We start from the raw sequence: 24,695 nt of genomic DNA, 5'->3' as shown, positions 1-24,695 counted from the left end.
GACTGGATGGTCCTGCTCTGGCAGGGGGGTTGGACTCCATGATCTCTGGAGGTGCCTTCCAACACCTAACATTCTGTGATTCTGTGATATCTGAGGAGTAAGAGAGGGTGGAGTACAAAATAACTGGAAAGGAAAAGGAAGAGAGCAGAAATTCCAGAAAAGTTAAAGAGTAGATAAAGGTTTGGATTAAACAGAAAATGGGATGCCAAAACCTGAACCTGCCAAAGATGCATTGTACTGAATAACTTGCTTGCCTCAGATAAGGTAACTTTGTTTTCCCTATTTTCCCCTTCACAAAGGAAAGTCAGTGGGGATTATGCACATGGTAATTTACTACTAAATACAGAGAACAGCAGCTATTAGGCAAAGGATGAAGTGAGAAAAGGTAACAGCAAAGGTTATTTCTGAAAGCAGGGAATTAGAAGTAGACACCAATTATTGAAGAAAAAGGATGAGTGACAGAAATCTCAAGGTTAAGGGCTGAGAAAAAGAAGGTCTGCAATAATTTGTAGCTTATTTGATGAAAAAAAAAAAAGAAATTAGAAGGACCTATGTATACTAGTTGATAATGAGATTACTGTGACTGCATTTGCCAGTAAAATGTGGTGATGGAAGCAGAGAGATCAGTCCCAGACTGTGTGAAGTGGAATATTTCTGGTGGAGACGGGGATGCACAAATGTCACCGTCCAAGTTACTGTGGGACTTCATTTGCTATCAAACATGATATCAAGTCTTTCAGTAAAAAATTAATCCTGCAGCATCTACAGATCTACAAGGCTGTTTAGGGCAGGGGGAGTAGAAGACTAGTTTCGTTAAAGGAACCTAAAGAATTTTGCTTCTTAAATCTTGCAAAAAGAAGCTGAAAGAATGTTCTTACTTTCTAGAAATGCATTGGAGGATAAATTCTTATTTAAATGGAAAGATGAAATGAAATGGGAATGAATTGACTTTTTAAAAATTTAGGTCAGAAATAAGAAATTCCAACCATCAGAGCAGTGCAGTTCTGTAACAGCCATCTAAAAGAACACTTTGAGCCAACAATAAATTATTTTTAGAGTTGATTTTTAAGCCATTTATGAACAAATTATCTGATCTTGTTTCTTCTAGTGTCAGAAGAACAGATTTGCTGACATAAGGTTTAATTTTCAGTCCTCTGCTTTCTTCAAAAGTATGTATGTATGTGCTTAAGTGTTGAATTTGGTTAGGAACTGCTTTCTTATTTGAATGGGACTACTTATCAAAATGAGTTTGTAAAACCTGTGTTTGTGACACTGTCTTGCTAGTTTTCATCTTTTTAACTTGTCTGCTGAAGGATTAGTATTCTAATGTGAATCTTTGAGAAGCCAACACGAGGCTGTCCTTTTCTTGTCCTTTTTTGACAGTTTTAGTTAGAGCTGCTGTGCAATAGATGTGACAGGATCCCCAAATTTCTGTGTAGGCTCCTGATTGATGCTGATCTCATAACTCCTTGTAAAATGGTTGTTGCTTCCCTCGTTAAGTAATCCAGGCTTTACTTAATCAGTAGGGTTAGGACCTTAAATGAGTAAATAGTAAAAGGTGAGAGGCTAATGGTGGTGCTCATAATGCATGTCGTAGCTCCTTTGAAAAAGGCCTGGAGAGCTGTACTGTTTGTTATTAAACTACAACTTAAGGCAGATTTAGAAGAAGAAGAAAAAACAATGTTCAGTGAGGCACTGGCATTATCCTCAGGGACTCTCAGGTTAGTCTCCAAAATAGTCCTTGCTTGTTGATTGTGTCTGACCATTTCCAGTCCACAGTCCCAAATTATTTTAGGTGTTTTTTTTTTTCCTTATCTTCCATTTCTATTTCCATTTCCCTACTAGGTGTTTAAAATGACTTCTTTCTTAGAGCATATTGTTCTTATCAGGCTATGAGGAATATAGTCCTCTGCAACTACGTATGTGGCCTGAGCATCAGGAAGCAGTGGACTGGGGTTGAGCTGCCTGGTTAATATCTTGCACATGTTCTCTCCTGCTGATGGCCTTGTTGACTTTTGTGTGACACAATGCAGGAAACATACCCAACTGTTTATGGGAGTGATAACTTTGTGTGTACTCAATAATGAGCAATTTAAATGTATGCTGGTGACAACATTTCTTCAAGATTATCAACATACTTTGGTCATCAAGTCGGACTCCAAGTCCTGAAAGAAGCTGTAAGAATGTTCTAAGTAGATCTCCCTTGTGATGTTCCGTCAGGCTATGCTGTTCTCCTTCCATTGGGCTAAATACAGTCCAAAGGCATGGATTCTGTCCTTGTGCACAAAGCTAAGATACCTTAGCTCTGACATCTTAGTTTGCAGGAAAATTATAAATGTTTCATGTTTTCCCAAGACTCAGGCTGTTATTTGCAAGGAGAACAAGAGTAATGGGATCTTGCCTCTTCAGTGCTGCTTTTATCTGTGCATTGGATAATAGGTTCTTATTTCAGAAGCTAACCTCCAACAATTTACCCAAGGAACGAAGGGAATCTGCTTACCCACTGCAAAACAAATAGGCAAGTTACATGTTGAACAGAAGAATAGAAAGCTTTGTCAGCAGGTTTTGTTTTTTTTCTAACTTCATGTATAATTCTTCTGTCAATTTCATGCTGATATTCTGTAAATATAATTATAAAATGAACAGAGGCTGATCCACAAGAGAATTCACTCAATGGTCTTATCCTCGTATTTGCTCTTTGTGCAGAGCACAAAACCACCATGTGGTTTGGCAGGTTTGGCTAAGTGAGAAATCTCAGCACAGAGAACATCCAGGCCAGTGTAGCTCATGGTGTGCAAGCTATGGCTGATTATCTGTGTCCTGTTTCAAATGGGTTATCTCTGACCTTCACTGAGTAATAGGCTATTACACAGAGAAAGAATAAAAAAGGCCAATATTTTTTTTTTTTAAAAAAAGGCAAAACCAAATACAAAGCATTCCATCATTTTAGTTTGCAGAATTTGGTAAGTTCACCTTCATTTGCATTTTTGCCTGTAGTCAAATGGAGATCAAAAAAATATAAGCATGTCAGTAACTCATATCAACATATTTGGGTGAAGTGATCTAGGAGCAGTGGATTTATACTGGCAGTCCTGCACCTCAACTTCAACGTGAATAGACTCTCAGGCAGCAGGGCCAGCAAAAGAGCATTTTTACCCCATCTACTGTAATGTCCGGATTGTAGAGTGGCTAAAATTGCTGCCTTTTAAGTCTGGTGGATTCCTCAATTTGGATTGAAGTCCATCAAGTCTAACCTGCATCCATGATGGTTTACTAAATCTCAATATGCCAGTTTCACAGTGTTCACTGAGCTAATTCGGTTTGGAAGTTTTAGTCAGTTTACTAGTTTCTAATGACATTACAAATGCAGTAGTATAATAATATACAATTATCATTTCAACAGACCTATTTTAGTTGGCGATCATTGTGACAATATTGGCATGTAAGCAGGCCAGTTTGCAGCCTTGTAGGCCACGAAGTTGCTGGTGACAGGGTTTATTTCGCATTTCCTCCTTTCTCTCAGGAAACTGCATTCTCTCTTATTGCTGCCTTTACTTTCTGTGTGCTCAGTGGCTCATGTGCTTCTTGAGAAAGCTACTGTTTGGGCAATTTAATGCACTGGGCACAGAGTAAAAATCCACAAAACCAGTTTGAACTGGTTCTTTTGCTTTCTGAGTTTTCCCCTTCCCTGGAAAGCACCTGGTCCTACTTGAGGTCTAACCATGTAAAGAAAATGAAGATATGATAAATTTATCGTAGTTTTAATGAAAGCTAATCCGTAAGCTGAATGGGTCTGAAATTTTATATTGTATCTTCCTTATGTTCTGTAGTGTGCCAGCAATTCTGGAATGGTAAAATATTTCCAGACGTTTCTAGAGGGACAAGTGACGGTGAGGATTTCTTCAGAAATACAAAGATCTGAGAAGAACATTGGTGCAGCACTTAACACTAAATTATTTATGTGGCTTTTTAAATAGGTACAGTGAAGCTACAGTTAATTTACACTTCATACTTCATATATTACAAGTTTTTATAGCGTTTTTACTTTCCTTGTAGAAATTTCTGTATTGGTGAATGCATAAGATACAGTAGCCTGACCACAAATGTTGAGTTCTGAGTTTCACAGGCTGGTCTTCATTTTATCTCCCTGCAGATTTTGGATGGATGCTTAAAAAGGTACAAGCCATTGGTGGGTTTTATTGCTCTGTAGTACCACTGATTTTGAGATTTTGGTGGCTTGAACACAGACATCATCCCAAAGTGCAAATGCCAGACTGAGTTTGGTGGTACTGAAGTTTCAGTAAATGGCAAGGAGGGACCACTGTTACCTTCAGGTCAGGTAAAGGGACCCGTAAATATCAGTTACCGGAAAAGTGGCAATTCTAGTCACCAAAAAAACCTAGTCACCAAAATACTTACTTCCACTATTGTAATGCATTTGTATTTTACTTGTGACCTTTGAGTGATTCTGCTTTTGTTTACCAGTATTTATTTATCATGCCCACTGGCATGCTGCTTTCTGAAGTTAGTGGTAATGCCTCAATTACTCCTGATATATTTCTTTGTGGTTTAAACCGACTCCTAAATTAAATGGAAATCTTAAAAGGCAGAAGGGTGATCAATGCTGGCTAACAGAGTTCTGCCTTCCACAGTACACTTCGGGATATTTGACTGACAATTCATCTTTCTTGAAGCTGTTTTGTTTTGAGAAGTGTTTTAAGGCTGTAGTTTTGCATTATCTGTTACTGACTTCATTTGGGGAAATTGTTAGTCTTTAGTACCTGTAATGACTAAGTAATTTTTGAGGCAAATTAAAATACCATTTTAGTGTAGTCTGTTAACTTTTCCAAAAACTAGGAACTAACTTGCTTTTATGGGTGTTTTTTAAAGGTTTCAATAATTCATACTTTTACGTAATTCATCTTTTTTCCTAATGAAGTTTGATTGCAGATTTTCTGCTGGAAAAGGATATAAAATCAGAGAGAAAAAAAAAATTCAAAATCTGGCTAACTTTTTAGCTTGCCGCATCAATTACAAGTACCAAGTATTCATAGACCTCTATTACCTTAGGAATGATCTACAAAGCAAATGTGTTCACTTAAAAATCAGCATCTGATTCTCAGCTACTTTAAAGCTATTCTATATCTTCTAAGCTATCTCTTCTAGCTAGCTCTCTAAAGTTTCTCTAAAATCAGTGCAAATACAATATCATAGAACCACAAGGCTCTTTTATGTTATTAATATTGTATAAAGCAACTTGAGAATAAGTAAGAGACGTCTGTGGCTTTTCACAGAATCCTTCCACTGAGACTTGAGTTCTGCTCTCCATTGTATTGATTTAGAAATTGGCCCTGAGTAGATTTAGTACCTGTGAATAATTTTGAAAAGATGAATTAGAAAAAAAAAATAGAGATGATTTATGTTCAAAGAGAGCTTTAAATCCATTCAAGAAGTTGTTTGTTGCCAATTAATTACCTACTGCTAATTAGAATAATAAATTTGAACACAATTGTAAGACTTGGCATTGACTTTCACTGTAGGCTTATCTGGAATCTGTACTAAACACTGTCATTAGGACTGGTAATAAATCTGCCATAATAGGTGAAAATGGATATAAAGGCTAAGAAGCCTTGAAAACATAATTTGACTGAGCAGAAGTCTTTACACTTTATAACGACCACTGGAATTATTCATGTGAATTGATCAGCTCAGACTTCACCACAATAAAACGTGAAACTTTTGCACTTAGTGAAACTCAGTGCTAAAATGGAGATATAACTCTTTTTCATTATAACACTTGCAATTTGAAAAAGAAGTATATGTGCTGCCAGTAAAATTGTAGCAGAGAGCGCCAAGCTGGAAGTTTTAAACAAATGATCTAGTTATTAATTCTTCACTTTACTATTCATACAGCATCAACATGAGGCAGAGCAATCCTTTAGATGTCAATCCATCTTTTCTATCCTAAATATCTCGTGATGTGTTTCTTAAACTGCTTACTAAGTCATAGAACATGGAAAAAAAGGGAGAAATTCTGGTAACAGAACTCTGAGTATGATATGCCTCTTTTGAGAGATTTAAAATGGGAGTATTTTTTTTCATGTAAATGTTTCTCCAGGGTGAAATTTGCCTGCAGTGTGTTGTATACAGCAGAAATGTGTCTATGAAACATGTCTGAGCACCTTTTGAAGCTCTTAACATGCTGTTGCTTTAAGCTGGTCTCAGCGGTGACACCAAATGATTTTGTCAAAATAACACAAATTTTTAAGACTTTTTTTTTTTTTTTTTTTTTGGCAAGCACACTAGAATTCAGTGTTCAGATTGCTAGTTACTCAACTTCAGCTGAGTGCTCTTGAAAACTTCATCAAGTGTTTTACAACCTCAATTAAAATAGAATGACTTTGAGGAAATGCTGGAGGCTTTCTTTTGAATTTTTATTTTGCACTGAATTATTTTTACTACTATTTTTAGATGAAATGCTGCCTTTATAGTGTAGAGTCCAGATAAATTGCTTTTTTCTGTCAATGTGCTATTGACACGCTAATCCAGAAATTCTAGCTGGTAGGAAACTACTCTCTCTATACATCATGATCTCTGCACTACCCAGATACTGCTGCTCAGGTAAGCAGAACTGGAGAAAATCATACCAGTAAGGTCCCTTATGCTTGAACCAAACATGCTTAATGTATTTAATGACCTGAAAAATAGTTATAATCACAGGACAACAACACTTTCTTGTGATGATAACTGTTTAGGTTAATTTAAAACAATGTGCCAATGCAGAAAGTCTCACAATACCGAGTCACTGCAATGTAAAATGCAGCAAAAATTATGTGTTCATGAAGAGAGAGTAGTGCATATGAGGGGAGGGAGGGAACCTGCAGAACAGTCTCCTTCATCATACATACAGAGTAGTGAATTCTAAATCATGTAACCCATGGAAAAGATTCTGAAATCAAACCAGATTTTCTGGAAGTGAGATAGCCAAGGGAAGGTAGGGTAGAGCAAGTGAAATAATGAATGACATGAAGTGAGTGAATGTGGGTTTGTCATTTCAATACCTTTTAGCATACAAGAACTAAAGAGCTTGTGTTAGTATCTTTAGGCAGCAAGTTTAAAACAAACAATAAGAAACACTTTTTCATACAAAAAATAATCAATGTGAGATGCTGCCACTAGATGTTATAAAGGCCAAAAGTTTAACTGAGTTCAAAAAGGGTTTAATGGCTACTTCTGTTTCATGAATTGTCAAAACATCCTGCTCAGACACAACTGCTGGCTTAGGAAGTTCCTAAACCACTAATTGCCAGAAGATGGGAAGGAGGGGTTGCTCAGCTATTGCTATGCCTCTCATAATCTCTCCTAATGGCCATTTTGGGAGCAGGATAATGGGTTAGACAGATCTGTTTGTTTGTTTGTTTGTTTGACACATTCTGGCTGTTTTTATTTTGTAGGCGTAGATTTTTTTTTTTTTTAAGTAATGGGGAGACAAAATGGAAAATTTTAACTTGTTTTTTTAGTTCAGTAAATGCTGTCTAGAATATAATTCTTAACAGCTAATTAGGAATGATGACACTTTTTGCTCTCTTTATTTTAATTTATAAAAAAAAAAGACTACAAATCAATCTGCTGAATGTTTAATATGATTCTTCTCCAAATACAGGGAGATGTGAATGAAAGCGAATCATTTACAGATTTCACTTGAGTAATCACAATCCATGTGTGTTTTAAAGAATGATGTGTTAGAAAGTTTGACATAGTGAGCAGGGGGAGTTTTCTGTGGTGATTCTGTCTGAAAGGAGGCGAATGGTGTTATTTTTGCTGTTCTAGTGAGTTAAGGAATACTCAGTTTCAGTGACAGAACATCCGAAATTCTACAGTTGTCTTTCTGACAATTAGTAGGAACAGAGGCAAATAAGGAGAGTGTCCTTAACATCTGTATCTTTTTTGTACAACTTTATCATTCTTTTTTAATCTTCTGAGTGAAGATTGGCTTTTGGGATTAAAGGAAGTATGAATGATTTTATTTTTTCTGACTAACCTCTTATAAATTCAAACAGAAAAAAACAGAATAATGGGGAGTTTATTCATACTTACTAAACAGGTATCTAATCAATTATCATAGTGCACTTTAGAAATGAAAAATACATTACTCCATCAAATGAGTTTGTCCTGTACTGCACGTGAACTATGCACATCATTATAAATCATGGTCTCAAATTTCTAAAGTTGTTATTTTTGTTTATTGGGAAACCTTGCTTCAGATCCAAAAGAGCAATAAAGAGACTACATGTAGGAAGAAGAAAGCGAGCCACAATCGATGATGAAATGCAATTACACAGTATTCAAATCTGAGTGAAATAAAGACCTTAAATAACAGTAGCCTGTAAAGTTTAAAATGAAAAGTAGTTTCATTGTCTACGGTGAAAAGGGAGATTGGATCAATGAAACTGATCTCTTGTATCTTGTTTGCTGTTGATTTATATGAAATTACATTTGAAGTGAGCCTTGTTTCCATATGTATGTTAATGAACCTTGGTTATTTGTGGAATACTACTTCAGTGATCCATAAGAAGATTTCTTGAGTCCAGCTTGGTACCCAGTGTACAAAGGGAAGCATAAGAATTGCAGGAGCCTTCTGCCTGGTCATCCTTAGCTTGTAATTGCAGGTTTTGCTCTAACAGCAAGGTCTTATGTAACAGCACAGAGCATTATGGCTGTGATGCTGAGTTGCAATAAATCAGTATTAAAAGAGTGGGGGCCATAATAAAAGCTTTTTTTTTTTTGTCCTTTCTGCTATATCATCATAGAAAATGGCAGCATGTGTCCAGAAGGTAGATAAACCACTACACTGCTAGACTAGCTGTAGGACACCAACTGAAATTTTGAAAAAATAATTAAACCCAGTATCTCTTGCATCACTTAGTTTTACTTCTGCTTTATCCTTCATCTTAATTTCTTTGAAATCCTGTACTATCAATCCATCTTTCACTACAGGAAGAGAAACTAAACTTTAGAAGTATTTCCTGTTAAGATGACTTGACAAAGACTAAGACTGAGTCTTTAGCTGATGAAAACTGTCAAGAAAAAAAAAATTCATTGTAGATCAGAAATCTGAAACTCTTGTCAAGTAAAGTGCCCCTTTTGGAAATGTGTATACAAAAATTGCATTCCTTGGTCATGCTTGTGTTTATAATTTCTGCAGAATTTTTTAGACACATAAAAATCAAAGTCTCCCACACCAGAGAGACTTGCAGTGATCCTTTGAAATCTTGGTCTCCTGCTTTGCTTTACTACCAGTGAATGACGTGGCATTGAGAAAGGACATAATGGGCCTAGTGGGGGACAGATATTGAAGAAGTCAGCACTCACCACTGCGACCGTGGTTGATTTCAGCAGCCATCACTGAGCATCTGCTAAGCTTTTGCAGAAAGATAAGGAAAACTTACGTAATTTGAAAATACTTTATGGTTTCCATTTTAACAATAAAACATCTTTACCCCTTAGCTATATATAGCTGTCTTGTAGATTTATATTTATATATATGTAGTTGTTGTATATCTGTTATTGATATTTAAATGTTATACGTATATATATTATGTATCTATTTAGCAGAGGAACTGGTCTCTTGTGAGGACTGGAGAGCTGAAACAAACTGCAAAGATCTGGGCCTACTGTTAAATCTGGGAAAAAAAAATCTTGGGTGGATGATTTTTAGAGCAAGACAGTTGTCTGTTCTGGCCTTGGTTTGGAAGCAAGGGTCAGATGGGACCCTTTGGCAGAGAGGATGCTCCTTTCTTGGGGAGCTTCCTCCTGCAAAAGGAAAGAAGTCCAGACTTCAGTGTGATAGGCAAGAGTCAAAATACAAAGCTGGCAGCCTGCATTTCATGCAGATGATCTGAAAGAATGCAGGGGCAGCAATGGGGCAGACAGGCCTCAGAGAGGGAGCAAATTTCTAGGACGTCAGAGGGCTCAGGGTGCTCCCACTAAGGAATTCCCTGAGCTAAATGAAATGAAAGCAGAAATTGCAGCCTGGCTGCAAAGACAAAGCAGGTATGGATGAATGCAGGGGTGCAGACTTTGGTCTGGCTGACCTAGGGTCCTAGACATGACCTTTATATCTTGTTAAGATACAACATTAACAACACTTGTAATGTCTAATGCACTCTGGCTCCATATTTATGTATGGTTGGAGTGAAGATTAAGGGTTTTTCATTAGGATCTGGGCACCTCACTATAAGAAAAAAGAAATCCAGGCAACTGTACCTCAAGGCTCTGGGGGACCCGGGATCCCTCACAAAGATGAGCTCAGAACAGCTCAGTACATCTGCTGTCTCAGGCACCACGCTTTACTAGCTGGAGGGTGCAAGGGCACAAACTGCAGACCCACTGCCTTGTGTCAGGGCATACTCATCAAAGAGGATTTTTTTCAGCCTCATTGGTTCACATCCTATTTTCTCTAGGGCAAAAATGTGCTTTGGAACTCAGATGTGCAAATTGTGAGAAGCAGTGAGAAATAAGGGGGAAGGTAAAGGACTGTTTGGGAAGCAGGATCCAGCTGTGATTTAAAGGGATTTTGATATGGCAGAAGCAGATACTGCTGACAGAATCCTTCACTGTCTTGGTTTGACTGCATCAGTGTGAGTGGAAGGACTCAGGAGAGATGATGCAAGGCAAAACTTTTTCTGTAAAGGGTCTAATAGGCCAAGTGTCTAGAAAAAGCTGACAGCACAGTCCCATAAACAGCAAGCAAACACACCATAACTTTGCTCCTTCATATTAAACTCTGAATGTACAAGAAACATTTTCCTTCAAAAGTGTCTAAACCTCCTGTTTAGTTCTCTAGTCTCTACTGATTTCTTGTATCCAATATAATTTTAACATAGGGTATATGCTATAGAGTTTAGAAAGCCAAAACCTGTGTTTGGAACAGAAAGCTATGGGTGTTACTGTGTTACTACAAATTGCTTGTTCAGTTAGCTGCCTTTTGTCAACCAGTTGCAAGCTGGTAGGTGGATGCAACTCTGTGGTATTGCTGGTGGTTATCCTAAGGTTATTTTACTTTATCTCATTCTCCCTTCTCTTCCTCTGACTTCTAGCATGCACTTAATCCAGGTTGACTCCGTTCAGCGATGGATGGAGGATTTGAAGTTGATGACAGACTGTGAATGTATGTGTATTCTCCAGTCCAAGCCAATCAGCATTGAGAAGGATGAACAGAATGAACTTATCCTTTCCTCACAACATGGCACATGTGATAATTTGCAGCTGCTGTTAAAAAGAGCTTGGATCATAAGCACAGAGTTGACCAGGATTGCCCAAAAGCTTGAGAAGAATAGATGGCAGAGAGTCCACAGCATGACAGTGAGAGTCAACTGCCATGTACAGTCAATGATAAATGAATACAATACGTTCACAAGGAATTCTTCAGAAGAAATGCACCAGGTAGGATGTCTGAGGATGTCACGTTTGTCTGGTTTAATTTTTTTTATTGTTATAATTAAAACTTGCTTCAAACAATCTGTAAGAAATCCTTACATACCAATGCTGCTCCCTTGTTTAAGTCTTCCTAATCCCTTTTCAGCAGTGGAAACATTCTTGACTCATTTTGGATCCTATTTTGTTATAGCCCTGATTGCAAATGTTAATAATGGTAACAAGTTTTAAAAGGTTTTGTTTCTGGGGACTAAACTAGATGCCCTGTTGTGAGTTCCTTTGCATGGACAGTGTGGAGAATACAACTTTTTTTTGTTAATTCAAGTTTTATAGAATCACAGAATCATTTAGATTGAAAAAGAGCTTTATGATCATCGAGTCCAACTGTTAACCCTACAATTCCAAGTCCACCACTAACCCATGTCCCTCAGCACCACATCTACACATCTTTTAAATAGCTTCAGGGATGGTGACTCCACCACCCCCTTGGGCAGCATAATCCAGTGCTTGCTAGCCCTTTCAGTGAAGAAATTTTTCCTAATATCCAGCCTAAGCCTAAACTGCCCCTGGTGCAAGATGGGTCCATTTCCTCTCATGTTATCACTTCTTACTTGGAAGGAGAGACTGATACCCACCTCTCTACAACCTCCTTTCAGGTAGTTGTGGAGAGCAATAAGGTCTCCCCTGAGACTCCTTTTCTTCGGGCTAAAGAACCCTAATTCCCTCAGCTGCACCTCATAAGACATGTCCTCTAGACCCTTCATCAGCTTCTTTGGACACAGTCCAGCCCCCTCAATATCCTTCTTGTAGTGAGGGGCCCAAAACTAGACCTGGTATTCAAGGTGTGGCCTCACTAGTGCTGAGTCCAAGGGAATAATCCCTTCTGTGCTCCTGCTGGCCACATGATTTCTGATCCAAGGCAGGATGCTGTTGGCCAGCTGGGCACATGCTGGCTCACATTCAGCTGGCTATTGGCCAGCACCCCTAGGGCCTTTTCTGCTTGGCAGCTTCCCAGCCACTCCTCCCTGTGCCTGGAGTATGGCATGAGGTTGTCCTGACCCAAGTGCAGAACCTGGCACTTGGCCTTGTTGAGCCTCATACCGTTGGCCTTGGCCCATTTTTCCATCCTTCCCAGATCCCACTGTAGGGCCTTTCTACCCTCAAGAAGATCAGCACTTCCATCCTTTTAAAAGTCCAGCTTTATTTCTACTTTCTTGAATCAGAAAAATAGCAAATGTGTGTCCATAGGAAATATGTTTCTGGCATGTTTTTACCTAATTACCATACACAAGTATTTTTTTTTTATTTTTAAAAAGCAATTGTGTATGTGGATATTGCTTTAAAACCACTTTTTCTTTCTCTGCAGTTTGAAAAACTTCTAATAGACAAGTGTTCAGAATTCACAGCGTTCACAGAAAGGTAATTTCAATTATCTAGATGAAATATTAATTTTGAATTTTTATTAGCTTGTAGAATTTTTAATTAGCACAAATTCACTAACACCTTCAAATGTTTGAACTAGGCCTCCACAGCTCTGAAAGGCTTTCTGAAAGTTAGCCTCCTGTGGATAAAGTGAGTTGCTTTTATCTAAACTGCATCCTAATGGAAGATAGAATCTGCTGTTACACAAAGAGCCTGGCACAGACACAAAGCTGCATGCAAGTGGATTTTTCAGGGCTTTTAGACATCAAGAGAGAAAGTCTGGCTCTAATGATATCAGTGACCAAGTTTCCTTCAAGTTCTGTGGAGCCAAGATTTCAGCTCGTGTGAAAACTTACATTGTGAGGCTGTCATACGACGTGTTCCCGTGGGCCCGTACCCATCTGTTAGTAAATCAGACTGAAATAAATACATATTCCTTTCAATTGCAGTTGTAGGTTTACCCAGCTCTGTGCACTCCAGAATGCTGTGACTAGAAAATAAAAATCTCTTTATAATTCTTCTCATGATACTTCCCATGCCTAATGTAAGTTACCCTGTTCCCTCCAGCACAGTTCAATCAGTCTTTTTCGATGCATTTTAAATGCTGTGCAAGTTGTTCTGCTTGGGGCATCATCAGGGAAAAAGACACCATCTAATTATCAGGAAAGAACATTTGTTGAGCACTATTGCTTTTTGCCAAACCCACACGGCCCAGACTTTACTTTTATAGTCTACTGTGAGACACTGATTTAATGAGACCTCTGAGCTCCAAATCAGCCCTCTCCCTCCTTGTGTGTTTCACAGGTAAAGCTGAAAAGGGGACATGCTGTGTAGGTGGAGACACTGGTCAGCCAAACTGCGTCTTCTATTAGTGGCCTGCCTGGGTGGAATATGTTTTGACAATTCAAATGAAGGCATTATTATAGTTATTTTGGTTGAATTGTATAAAGTTTTCCATCATTATCTCATTTCTTTAGTTACAGCAAAATATCACTTATTACAGGGTAGTTATGCTCTGTAAAGCTGCTGTGTGTGATCTTTCTGCATAGAAGGCAGGTTTTACTTTTAAGTATGCCATTTAAATTTAGATGAACTTCACTCACCTGGGGACACATCCGTTTGGTGTCCTCAACCTGCTGTCATTAAACTTTGGCAAAGAAGAAAAAGAAATTAAAATCTTTGAAAGCACTTCTTTGGTCATGAAGGATGAACGCATTTACACAGGTGTAGCTGAAATGCAGGTACAGGGGGAAAACAGCAGTTACACTGCTAGAAACACCCAGCATCTGCAGCAAAGTTTGGTCTGCATTCTGTGAAGTAAATACTGATTATAACAATAATAATACTAGCAATTATTACAATTAATAATTGATTACAATGTAATAATTGTGAACTTCACTCACCTGGGGACACATCCGTTTGGTGTCCTCAACCTGCTGTCATTAAACTTTGGCAAAGAAGAAAAAGAAATTAAAATCTTTGAAAGCACTTCTTTGGTCATGAAGGATGAACGCATTTACACAGGTGTAGCTGAAATGCAGGTACAGGGGGAAAACAGCAGTTACACTGCTAGAAACACCCAGCATCTGCAGCAAAGTTTGGTCTGCATTCTGTGAAGTAAATACTGATTATAACAATAATAATACTAGCAATTATTACAATTAATAATTGATTACAATGTAATAATTGATAATAATAATTAAAAAATATTAATAATTCATTAATGTCCACTGTTGTCTTTTGGTATACTTACTACATGTAGAGAAAGCTTTGATTAAAGGCTGGTATGATTCTGATGGCTCAAAAAGTGTCCTCATGAACAGCTGAATTCCTGTTATATTTCCATTATTAATAGAGAGCTCGCCTCTGACAATCAGCTCGATAAAACAATAGTCATCTGTCTCATCTTTTCTCCTTCACCCCTTTTCTTTCTTTTCAGGTGCATACAAACTGAAGACGAACAGATGCTGAAGTCCATGAAGTCCTGTATTAATGAAACGCTGACTACTGTTGCTCAGTACTTTGGCCAGTTGATAGAGCTGGTTTTAACACATGAGGCACAGGTTAGTTTATAGGTTGGGGGGATTCTGTTTTTTTTTTTTTTTTTTTTTTTAAATCTTTCTAAATTGATGGATCTTGATGATTAGAGTTATAGTTCTCTGTTTTCATCTAAGTTATGATGAGTAATTCAAGTATTTTACAAAGGGATCTAGGTGTTTGTATTGTTGAATTATCCTATAATCTCAAATCCCAAGCAAAATGATTTTCTGGCTCACTATGTTGCTTGCTTTTCTTGATATGTCTCCTTCATTGCAAGACATCTAATTTCTGGACAATGTCTTGTTAATAAGATCTTCAGACACATTTTTTCTTCCTTTCATACAGAAACTGCTTTTCTTTAGACACCTTGAAAAAAGTCTGTCCTGCTCTGAATGGTTCTCACTAAAAGGGAAACTTTTTATAAGAAATATTATTACAGCACACCTCTTAAATACTGCATGTCTTAGACTCTAGGAAGTAGTGATAAAATGTAGTGTTGTGGAGAGGTTATAGATGCGTGTGTAACCCTCCAGAAACTCCAGTGCTGTATCATTGCAGACATAATGTAGGGTTTCCAGTGGTGATTAAACGTAGATACACTGAGTAATTAAGGTGAGAGTATGAATGTATTAATTCTTTTCCATTAGACCATTCTTGAAATAGTAGCAACTTGCAAGTCTAACCAATCTGCCTTGGCTTACACAGGTTTCTTTTTTTGAGATGTCATTAGAAATCCCTTTGCAGCCTCTAATCTGCCTCAAATAACCTCAAATGTTGTTTTGTTCATTCAATTTGTTCATATTTTAGAGGTGATGTTATGCTGAAATTTTGTGTTATCCTTGCAGAAAAAAAGGAAATGCTAAGACTTAGAAGTCTTAGTGAAGATGAAATAGCTAAATGGTATTTACTACAGTACTAAAACAAAATGAATGCATGGTATTGGCTAAATTCTAACATACCTTGATACATTAAGATAGCAAAGGAGTGATGGTTCTTTCAGAAACATCCCTTGTAGTTTTGAAAAATTATTACTAGGAGTTGAGAATCTCCAGAATACATTAGCAGAATTAGTCAAACCAACAAGCTATTTGCTAATGCACTTTGAGTAGGATTTATGAAAACTATATGAAATGCCTCAAGTGAGTTGAAGTGTGTAAATAGTTTGCATATTGAAAATTTATTGAGTAGGTTGTGGTTGTTTTGGTGCTTATTCTTTTTAATCTGAAGAGCAGTTCTTCATCAGTAATATTTCTCTTTGGGCACTTTGGACCTTACTGATACACCTGAAATCCTAGTAATTTTTTCTTTTAAGGGAGCAGAATTAATTACTCTGCGTCATCTTGTGTGTACTTGTGTGGCTGAAGACCTGGATTACAGATCATCAGTAAAAATGTTTTTTAGAAGAGTTTTCTGAGCCATTCAGTCAGGCTGTGTGCCCACTTGTGCCATACAACCATGTTCTCTGTGGGTTGTTTCCTGCTCTGGAGCAGAACAAGTGTCTGTGTGAGAGGCCAGAACCCTCTCAGCTTAAATTGTGTACTGGGGAACCTTCTTTTCTAATTGTTGTATCAGGATTTTACTCATGACAGGTTCATGTCAGAATGTGAAGTGATAACTTCTGTCTTTTATGGAACACTTTACTCATGCTGAAGGTGGGAGAACACAGCCTCTTAAAGGGAAGACAATTGAATTTTGTATAAATAACGGTGTAAATTGTGGGACATTTCCTTGCACTTCTTTCAAAGCTGGATTAAATATAAAAATGCTTACCTTCTTCCTCCTAGCCAATACCATTAATTCTTACTTTGACTGTGTGTGCTTTCAGAAAGAGTAAAATGAAATAAACTTTGTAGTCTTATGACAGCTGTGTTTCTCTGTGAAGCTGCAATGGCACACATGGAAAATGAGGAGTATTGACAAAGATAAAAATATTGAACCTATTTCACACATTGGAGAATTTAACTATATTTCTCTACAAGAATTGCTTGTTTTGGTCAAAGACGTTGTCTGCGTAGACTGAGAATAGTGAGGTACTCAGAGCCTTAGAAAGTAGTGTTAGAAAGCATATAGCAATATTCCTTATTTGTAAGGTGAAATCTTGTATCACCTTGTGGTGCAGCTTCTACACTAAGTTAGTTGCCTTCTGAAAACTTTGGTTCAATCCCAGGCCAAACCAAATAATAGTTTTCTAAACAGCTGAAGAGTTCTTTATTGCATTTTCTCACATACCCCCCTATTCTCTCACTCTGTTCATATTTCTTTTAAAATATCACTATTCTTGGTTACATCTGTTCAAATGCAAGGAGAAATGTGTTACAGGGTTATCAGTCTGACTCCTGCCTGTGTTTTTTTCCCTTTCTGCAGGTGAGAAGCAAGGTGATATAGATTAAATGAACTAGACTTTCTACTCCAACTTATCTTTAAATGTAACACTAATGTTTTCAATTGGAAGTAAATTTTGTTCATTATCTTATATCACACAGAACCTGCTGAGACAAATGGAATTGTTGGATAGTGTGTATGTCACTGAGTCTGCAATTAGCGGTTTATTCAGCCTCACCCAGGAAGGTGCTCATCTGTGCCGTATCATAGCCAAGGTAAGGGGATATATGGATTAATCCAAAGTAAACTAGTAATACAAGTAAGTTACTTTACTTAACACAGTAGTGGTTGTGAGTTTTGAAACGTACAGTACAAGATGAAATTCTGTATTTCAGAAGACAAATAATCTAAGTTAAAGAACAACAAAATTTAGTCTGAGAAACTATTTATTTTTTCTTTTGCTGTGTTTGCAATCCTTACTCTGCAGGATTTAAGATGACAATTATCCTATCAGGTAAAAAAAAGGGCCACAATCCCCAAACCCTTTAATTTAATATAGCTCAATGCCTGTGCAAACAAGTGCAGTAGGATGGCAAGCTCCAACAGGCTTCTAAGCATTGATTCAACTACAGTTGTTCTAGTGCCACCTGAGGTACTGCCACTGAAGTGTCTGACTGGCTGAAGCATCTTTTCTTGAGAGTAGTTAATTACTGACCACTTAAGTGGAGAAAACTTTACAATAGGCCATGCATATGGCTGACTACACAGAGAAACAGCAAGACCTCTTCAGCTGTATGTACAGAGGAGCTTAGAGATACTATTAGAGATGTAATTTTAGAAATGCTTTGCATCCGTTATTTTCTTTTTGCAGAGGAACTGTAAATTACAGTTTTTTCATTACAGTTACTTCTGGCAGTGTGGGTTCTTGTTTACTGAGTATTTGATGCTAACTCTTGGTAGAAACAAACAATTCTGCTAAGGTAAATGATACTGGCAATCCCTGCAGAGTTTGCACCTTTGAGGACACTTGGTCTTGAAAAAGTGAGAAAGGCAGGGCATTGTGTGAGGTTGAGGAGAGGATAATCTCAACTGTAGTGTATATATAGGAAGAAGAAAACTTCCTTTCTCAAGCTTCTGCTTGGGGAGTGGTGTGCCAATCCCTTATCTTGCTCAGACATGAGGTTAAACAACAGCATTTAATTCATTTTACATCTAATCTGCCTTTAGATGGATATTTGCACCATAAAAGGTGCTGCTCTCTTCTAAAGTCTGTGAATGAGGTGTTCAGAAATGTGTAGTGGATCCTGGCAATGCCTGAGAGGTTTAATTTTTTCTAAATTGGTATTTGAGCTCCACTCAGTGGTATCCCAAAACAATGTTAAAGTGTTGAGAATTGAGGAAGTGCAGAACTAAAAAATGGAGGGAAATGAGTCTTGTACGTTTTATTGTGTGAATTCCATAACAGTTTCAATTAGCAGAAGTGAAGTCTGACCTTCCATGAATCACTAAGTTAATTCATCACTAAAACCTGGGTGTGTCACAGGCTTACAAGTGAGGAAATGCATCCCCTTGTGCAAGGAACCCTAAGTGGCATTTGGCTGCCAGATTACAGTGGTGATTGCATCACTTATCCTGTGTATCTCTTTCCTCTGTGTACTGTGAAGTACGTTTGTCCTGACTCACCACCATCCTTCACCCTCTGCATTGCCTCAGGTACCTGCACCAGTGAGCAAGGTGGCAAAGGAATCATAACAGAACAGAGTTTCACATTCAGTTAGCTGTGGCAGTGAAAGTGCAGCGTGATTTGGGGCATGGGCTGGGAGGAAGAAATCTGGAACTCATTAGGAGTGTGAGAATGGAGTCAATTTTTAAGTACGTTTGTCCTGACTCACCACCATCCTTCACCCTCTGCATTGCCTCAGGTACCTGCACCAGTGAGCAAGGTGGCAGAGGAATCATAACAGAGCAGAGTTTCACATTCAGTTAGCTGTGGCAGTGAAAGTGCAGCGTGATTTGGGGCATGGGCGGGGAGGAAGAAATCTGGAACTGTACCCACTCCTTAGGAGTGTGAGAATGGATTCAATTTTTGCCAAGATCTCAGAACTCCTCACAAATATAGAAGTTCCTTTGAGAGTTGTCATTATCTCTGATCAAAACTAGCCATAGAGGTAAAATATTTGTTTACAGTGAAAGCAAAACTCCACAAACTTGTTCCTGTAACCTTGAAATCTTGCTCTCCATTCCAGTCTTGTGGAACAGTTTTTAGCTTTTTTTCCCATCCCAGGCTATAAATTACAACTCTAAAGCACTCCAAAATCATGGACATGCAAACAAAGGACCATGATAATATTGTAAAGCTACAGTATTATAAGAACTGGTTTCTCACTCTGCATTTTGGTAAGGGTTTCAGTATTCTTTTTCTCTCCTCCCCTTCCAACATTTTACTAAAATTTAAAAAGAATTTGAAATGTGAACCCTCTATACTGGAGTGTCATCTATAATTTTATCCCACCGAAAGGCATTCTTTGGCTTTTTAATTTTTTAGCATGTAACTGTAATCTCCTGTGAAAGAGTCACATTGCTGACTCACCCTCCAGCCAGCTCACTAGTAGTTCTCACCAGCTGTCAGAAATAAAGACTAAGATCTTTAAGACCACTGAGTAGCAGCAAGGGCAAGATAAGAAATGAAGGGAGAAAGCCTAAATAATAATAATGAAAGTCCTTGAATTCTGTACTAATAGAATAACCAATGCTGAGCTGGGAGTTTTGAACCATAGTACGTAGTGTTCATCTATAAGCAGCTATACTAGTGGCAGCATGATGGAAACTCCACCAGTTTAGGTAATTTTAACAGCAAAAAGGAGAAGATGAGGCAAGGGAGAGCCAAGTAGAGTGCTTGTTGCATCCAACAGGGAAAAGTTCTGGTCAGGTTTCTGTCTACAGATCAGCTTCCTATCTTTGGAACCGAATGTTTGCAAAATACCCCTGTCAAGTCCCATGACACGTATTTAAGCATCCATGTGACTAACTTGCTGTAACATGCCTGTAGCTGAAATGCATGGATTTATTAAAAAAAAAAATTTTTTATTACATTATATCTATTAGATTCTGATAAAAATACCCCTGTCAAGTCCCATGACACATATTTAAGCATCGATGTGACTAACTTGCTGTAACTTGCCTGTGGCTGAAATGTGTGGATTTATTAAAAAAATATATTTTTTATTATATTATATCTATTAGATTCTGATCCTGGGATCTTTCATGTCAAAAATTATAAATCAGTCTTGGTTATTAAAAGTCTATGTGCATGTTCTAAGAGCACGAGGAGATACTTAAAACTTGAAATTATAAATTTTGAGTGGACTTGATCAACTGTCAAAAATCAGCATTACTTGAAGCAGACTGGTTATAAATTGCTTCTGAATTCCTATTCCATATTTCACTTACAGCTTTCTGGGTTCATTACTTGTGATCAGTATTTTACAGCTTGGTAATGGTACACAGGGCACAAAATAAAGAGTTCAGATCTCCTCCTGACAAGTGCAGGGATAAATCACTTCCTGTCCATCAGAGGCAAAAGCAAGGCACCCATTTGTCACACAAAAAGCTTGAAGCAAATGTGCCAGCATCACTTGAGCTTTGCCCAGTGCTGTCCATAAACTTCTGCTTATTATGACTAAAGCAGAGGCTCAGATCATCTCTGATTCCACTGAACTGTGGAAATTTTCAAACTGATAACAAAATAAATAAACCAACTACCTCAGGGGACAAAACTAGTAGTTTTTTTCTATATTTTTCATAGATAATTACTTCGTGGGTGAAACATATTCTTTTGTGGAAGGAAAATATGTCTAGCTTTTTTTTGTTAGTGTACTGCTTTTTTATTGTAAAGGCTCAGAAATGCCTTTCTGCATTGGGTTATATATAGCAGTACTAGATAGGGAATAACTCATACAGATACACGTGCACTTCTTACAATGCCAGAAATGCTTCACTCTTAACAAACCTCAATAAACCTACTGTCTTCACTGATCTCACAGAAATTACATATGTGTGTAAAAACATAACATAAAACTTTTATCTTGAAAATATATTGAGGTGCTAATGCTGATTTTCTTATAAATTAGTATATATATTTTTGTTAAACTGAACAGATAGCCTTCCTTGCTCTATTAGTCTCTATTCTAGCAGAACTAGTATAAAAATGTAGGATTCTGAAAGAGTGAAGTCTGAATTGTAGTTCGGAGGTTTTATGTCAGTGCATCCTGTTGAGCTTTTAAATAAAGCAAATGGTCAAGGAGACAAAGATAATTTCTGTGAATCTGAAAAATATTTTTAACAGAGGCTACTGAAACAGCCTTAAAAGATGGGTGTATGACTTTGTCTATGACTCCAACTATTTTTAATTTACTACTGTAATCTGAATACTTTAGTCTGAGATCTTTCATCTGTCATTAATATTTTCAGTGCTGTCTTCTTCATTGTATGTCTTCCCTTTATATAATATCTGTAGTTCACCTGATGGCACAACACTTTGAAACAGACCATCAAAAAACCCCAAAATATCAGTCCCATGACATGAAGTGCCTATACTCTCTGCATTCATTTGTATCGTTCCACTTACTATGTGAACTTCATTAACGTGGAAGCAGGTTACAGAGCAACAGGCTGTGCTGGAAATGATTAAGGATAGCTACAATAAGGATGTATGCATACTCAAATCTCCATTATTATTACCATAAGTTATGAAAGAAGTGTAGGAATGCAAATTTTATGCATTGGAAGATGAAGCTATGGGTTGTATCTATACAGAACTTGACACTTATTTTCACCTTATTTTCAGTAGCTCTTCAATCATATCATCTCTTTCATGTTTTAGCATTAAGTAAATATTGTATGTACCTCAGAAATGTTAAGTAGTGGGAAATATGTGCTGAAATCTGTTTTAAAAAAATAACACGTGGCTGAACTATCACTTAAATGTAGCTACAATTACTGCCTATTGATAATTCTTTCTAATTTTCACATGAATGTCAAGTTTAATTTAAATTGTGCTTGTAATTGGCAGAAGTTAATCACTTAAGCACACCTGCCACTGAGGCTATGTTACTTTTTCATCACTTAGTGTATAAGCATCAATCAGCTTGAGTTCTCTGTGTGAACTTAACATTGTCTTTGTTGGTGTTGTGATGATAGCTAATTTGGATCAATTACTAAAGGAATATGCCCCCCAACCTAATTTTAGTTAAAACCTAGAGAAACATTCAGTGCAGCTTCTCTGACTTTTGCTTTTCCCCTGCAGGAAGGAGGTGTAGCTGCTCTCTTTAAGGTCTGTCGCCAGGAGTGCTTCAGGTGCCTTTATCCCCAGACGCTGAGGACGCTGGCATCCATTTGCTGTGTAGAGGAAGGGGTGCAGCAGCTGGAAAAGGTAGGCACTCCAGTGTCCTTCACTGAGTCATTAACCAGAGGAGTCCTGTCGTTATTCTGTCCTAGGAACTGATAACCTGGTGGTGTTTGATTCCCTGTGCCGTGCTATGCTCACTTTTTCTGTGCTGAACACATCTGAGTCTTTACAAATTTAGTCCCAACAACAACAATAGCCTATTCAGTTGCTTGCAGAAATAACCTAAGTGGGGATAGTTTTCATAAAACAAGTAAATACATCAGTGACTACGTCAAAAAAAACCTAGGGAAATGATACCTTCTGGATGTCTGAAGTGTTTGTTTAGAAACTCCAATATTTTGAATAACATTTAAAGGACAGAAAGGTTCATAGCTGAGTCCTCTCCTGTTGCTCAGGGAGGGCACCTGCTTGTGGTACTGATGTAACTTGTGAGAGCTGTAATTACACAGAAAGAACTGGGACAGATATAGCAGCTAGCCAATAGAAAAAGGTGTCTGCTAATCAGCAACAGGTCTCATAAAAGCCAAACACCTAAACATTATCCAGATAAAATTATAGTAACTGCTTAAGCTCAATTCCTTTCTCACTTCCACTACTTACTGGTGTGTTTTGGAAAATGAACACTCCTGGTCACTAAATCATGATCTCATCCTTTGTATTTCATAAAACAGTCATCTTCCACAGCTGAATAATGGCCTCTTCAAGTTAATGATAAATGAGTTCACTGCCACTTTACATTGACATGTCTTGTAATTTACTGCCCAGAATTCAAGCAAACCGTGACAGAACACCTGCAGCAAAAAGCAAGTCTCTGAGCTTACAGTAAATGAGGATTACTTATTTTTTTTTTTGACATAACGCTGGTTCAGACTGACACCAGAATAAGTCTAGAAGGATCTTTCATTATGTCCACTATAATAGTGGAATTAATAGAGTTAGAAATGAAGAAGATTGATTCAACTCACCTGGTATAATTCCTGGCAGTGTCAACATGCATTTCATGTAGCCCATTTCAAAGCTGACAAAACAGGAGTGCTAGAAGAAGTGATAACTCTCAAGATCATATGTCTTTAATATACTTTAGTGGTGTTCACAAGTGAAATTGCTCATAGTAAACTTTTGTCATAATCGTAAGTGGAGTAGGGTTTAAAGGGTTTTTAACTGAAATCTCTACTGCAGATTTCAGGTGTTCATTTTTTTTCACGTGGGTCTTCAATTCTTAAATCACATCGTGGCAAAACCTAAGTCTGGAACACAAGGGGCTGGACGTTAATCCTACTCACCTGACTGAACAGACAGGTTGGACAGGAGTATTTGGTTATCACTTTGTTGATTTCTTTGCCTAAAATTGTGTTGCTGAGAACCCATATGTTATGTGGCTCCAGTGTGTGCCTGGGTTTCTGCTGGGGGAGAATGGAATGTTTCCTATATCAAAAGAAACCCAGATATCTTCTCTGTAGGGAGGTTAATGACCCTCCAAGTGCTAACGTAGGTTAAGCAACACAGGCCAGTACAATGTTAGCTGGAACAGCCTAGGTTTGCCAGTTTATAGAGTTGAGGACAGAGAGTAAGCAAGAAGGTTTTACTACACGTTACATTCCCTATTTCTCTTTATCTTGCACACTTATTTAGAAATAATGAGATGTTTTGACCATAGACAATCGATGGCAAATGCATGGATCAGATGACCAGTATTGTGACGTGACGAGCACCCCATTTTTTTATATTGTATTCTGTAAATAAGAATGATTTTTTTTTTCTTCTCAAAATGTCAGCTACTTTAACAAAGAACAAAAAGAGGGCTAACAATATTAACATTCCCATCATTACAGAAATTACCACAAAACTTCTTATCTGGTGGAAGGGGGGACTTCTAAGTAAGTATCTGGATGGTGGTGAAGCATTTAATTTGCTCTAATGTGAATATCATTATGCCACCTAGTGCATTAAAACGTCAGTGCAATTTGAATTTTATTTTCAAAGACAGGAACTTCATTCAAAAAAAATAAAGCTTGGCCTCCAGACAACCCAGACACACAAGCCAAACACCCCACTCTCCTCCCTCTAC

General features: G+C 37.6%; 1 protein-coding gene across 1 annotated transcript in view; it reads left to right on the top strand.

The window, feature by feature from the left end:
* INSC (inscuteable homolog (Drosophila)) overlaps window positions 1-24,695 on the top strand; it is an 89,333-nt gene that overhangs the window by 18,465 nt on the left and 46,173 nt on the right. Inside the window, exons 2-6 of the mRNA XM_008936448.1 lie at window positions 11,100-11,445; window positions 12,803-12,855; window positions 14,798-14,921; window positions 17,382-17,495; window positions 22,526-22,651. Of these exons, the coding sequence (XP_008934696.1) occupies window positions 11,100-11,445; window positions 12,803-12,855; window positions 14,798-14,921; window positions 17,382-17,495; window positions 22,526-22,651 (763 nt within the window). The remainder of the gene's footprint in view (window positions 1-11,099; window positions 11,446-12,802; window positions 12,856-14,797; window positions 14,922-17,381; window positions 17,496-22,525; window positions 22,652-24,695) is intronic.

This window comes from Merops nubicus, unplaced genomic scaffold, assembly GCF_000691845.1.
Source record: "Merops nubicus isolate BGI_N331 unplaced genomic scaffold, ASM69184v1 scaffold2083, whole genome shotgun sequence".
Classification (NCBI taxonomy): domain Eukaryota; kingdom Metazoa; phylum Chordata; class Aves; order Coraciiformes; family Meropidae; genus Merops; species Merops nubicus.
Note: the sequence above shows the minus strand (reverse complement) of the source record. Positions and strands in the feature narration are given on the sequence as shown.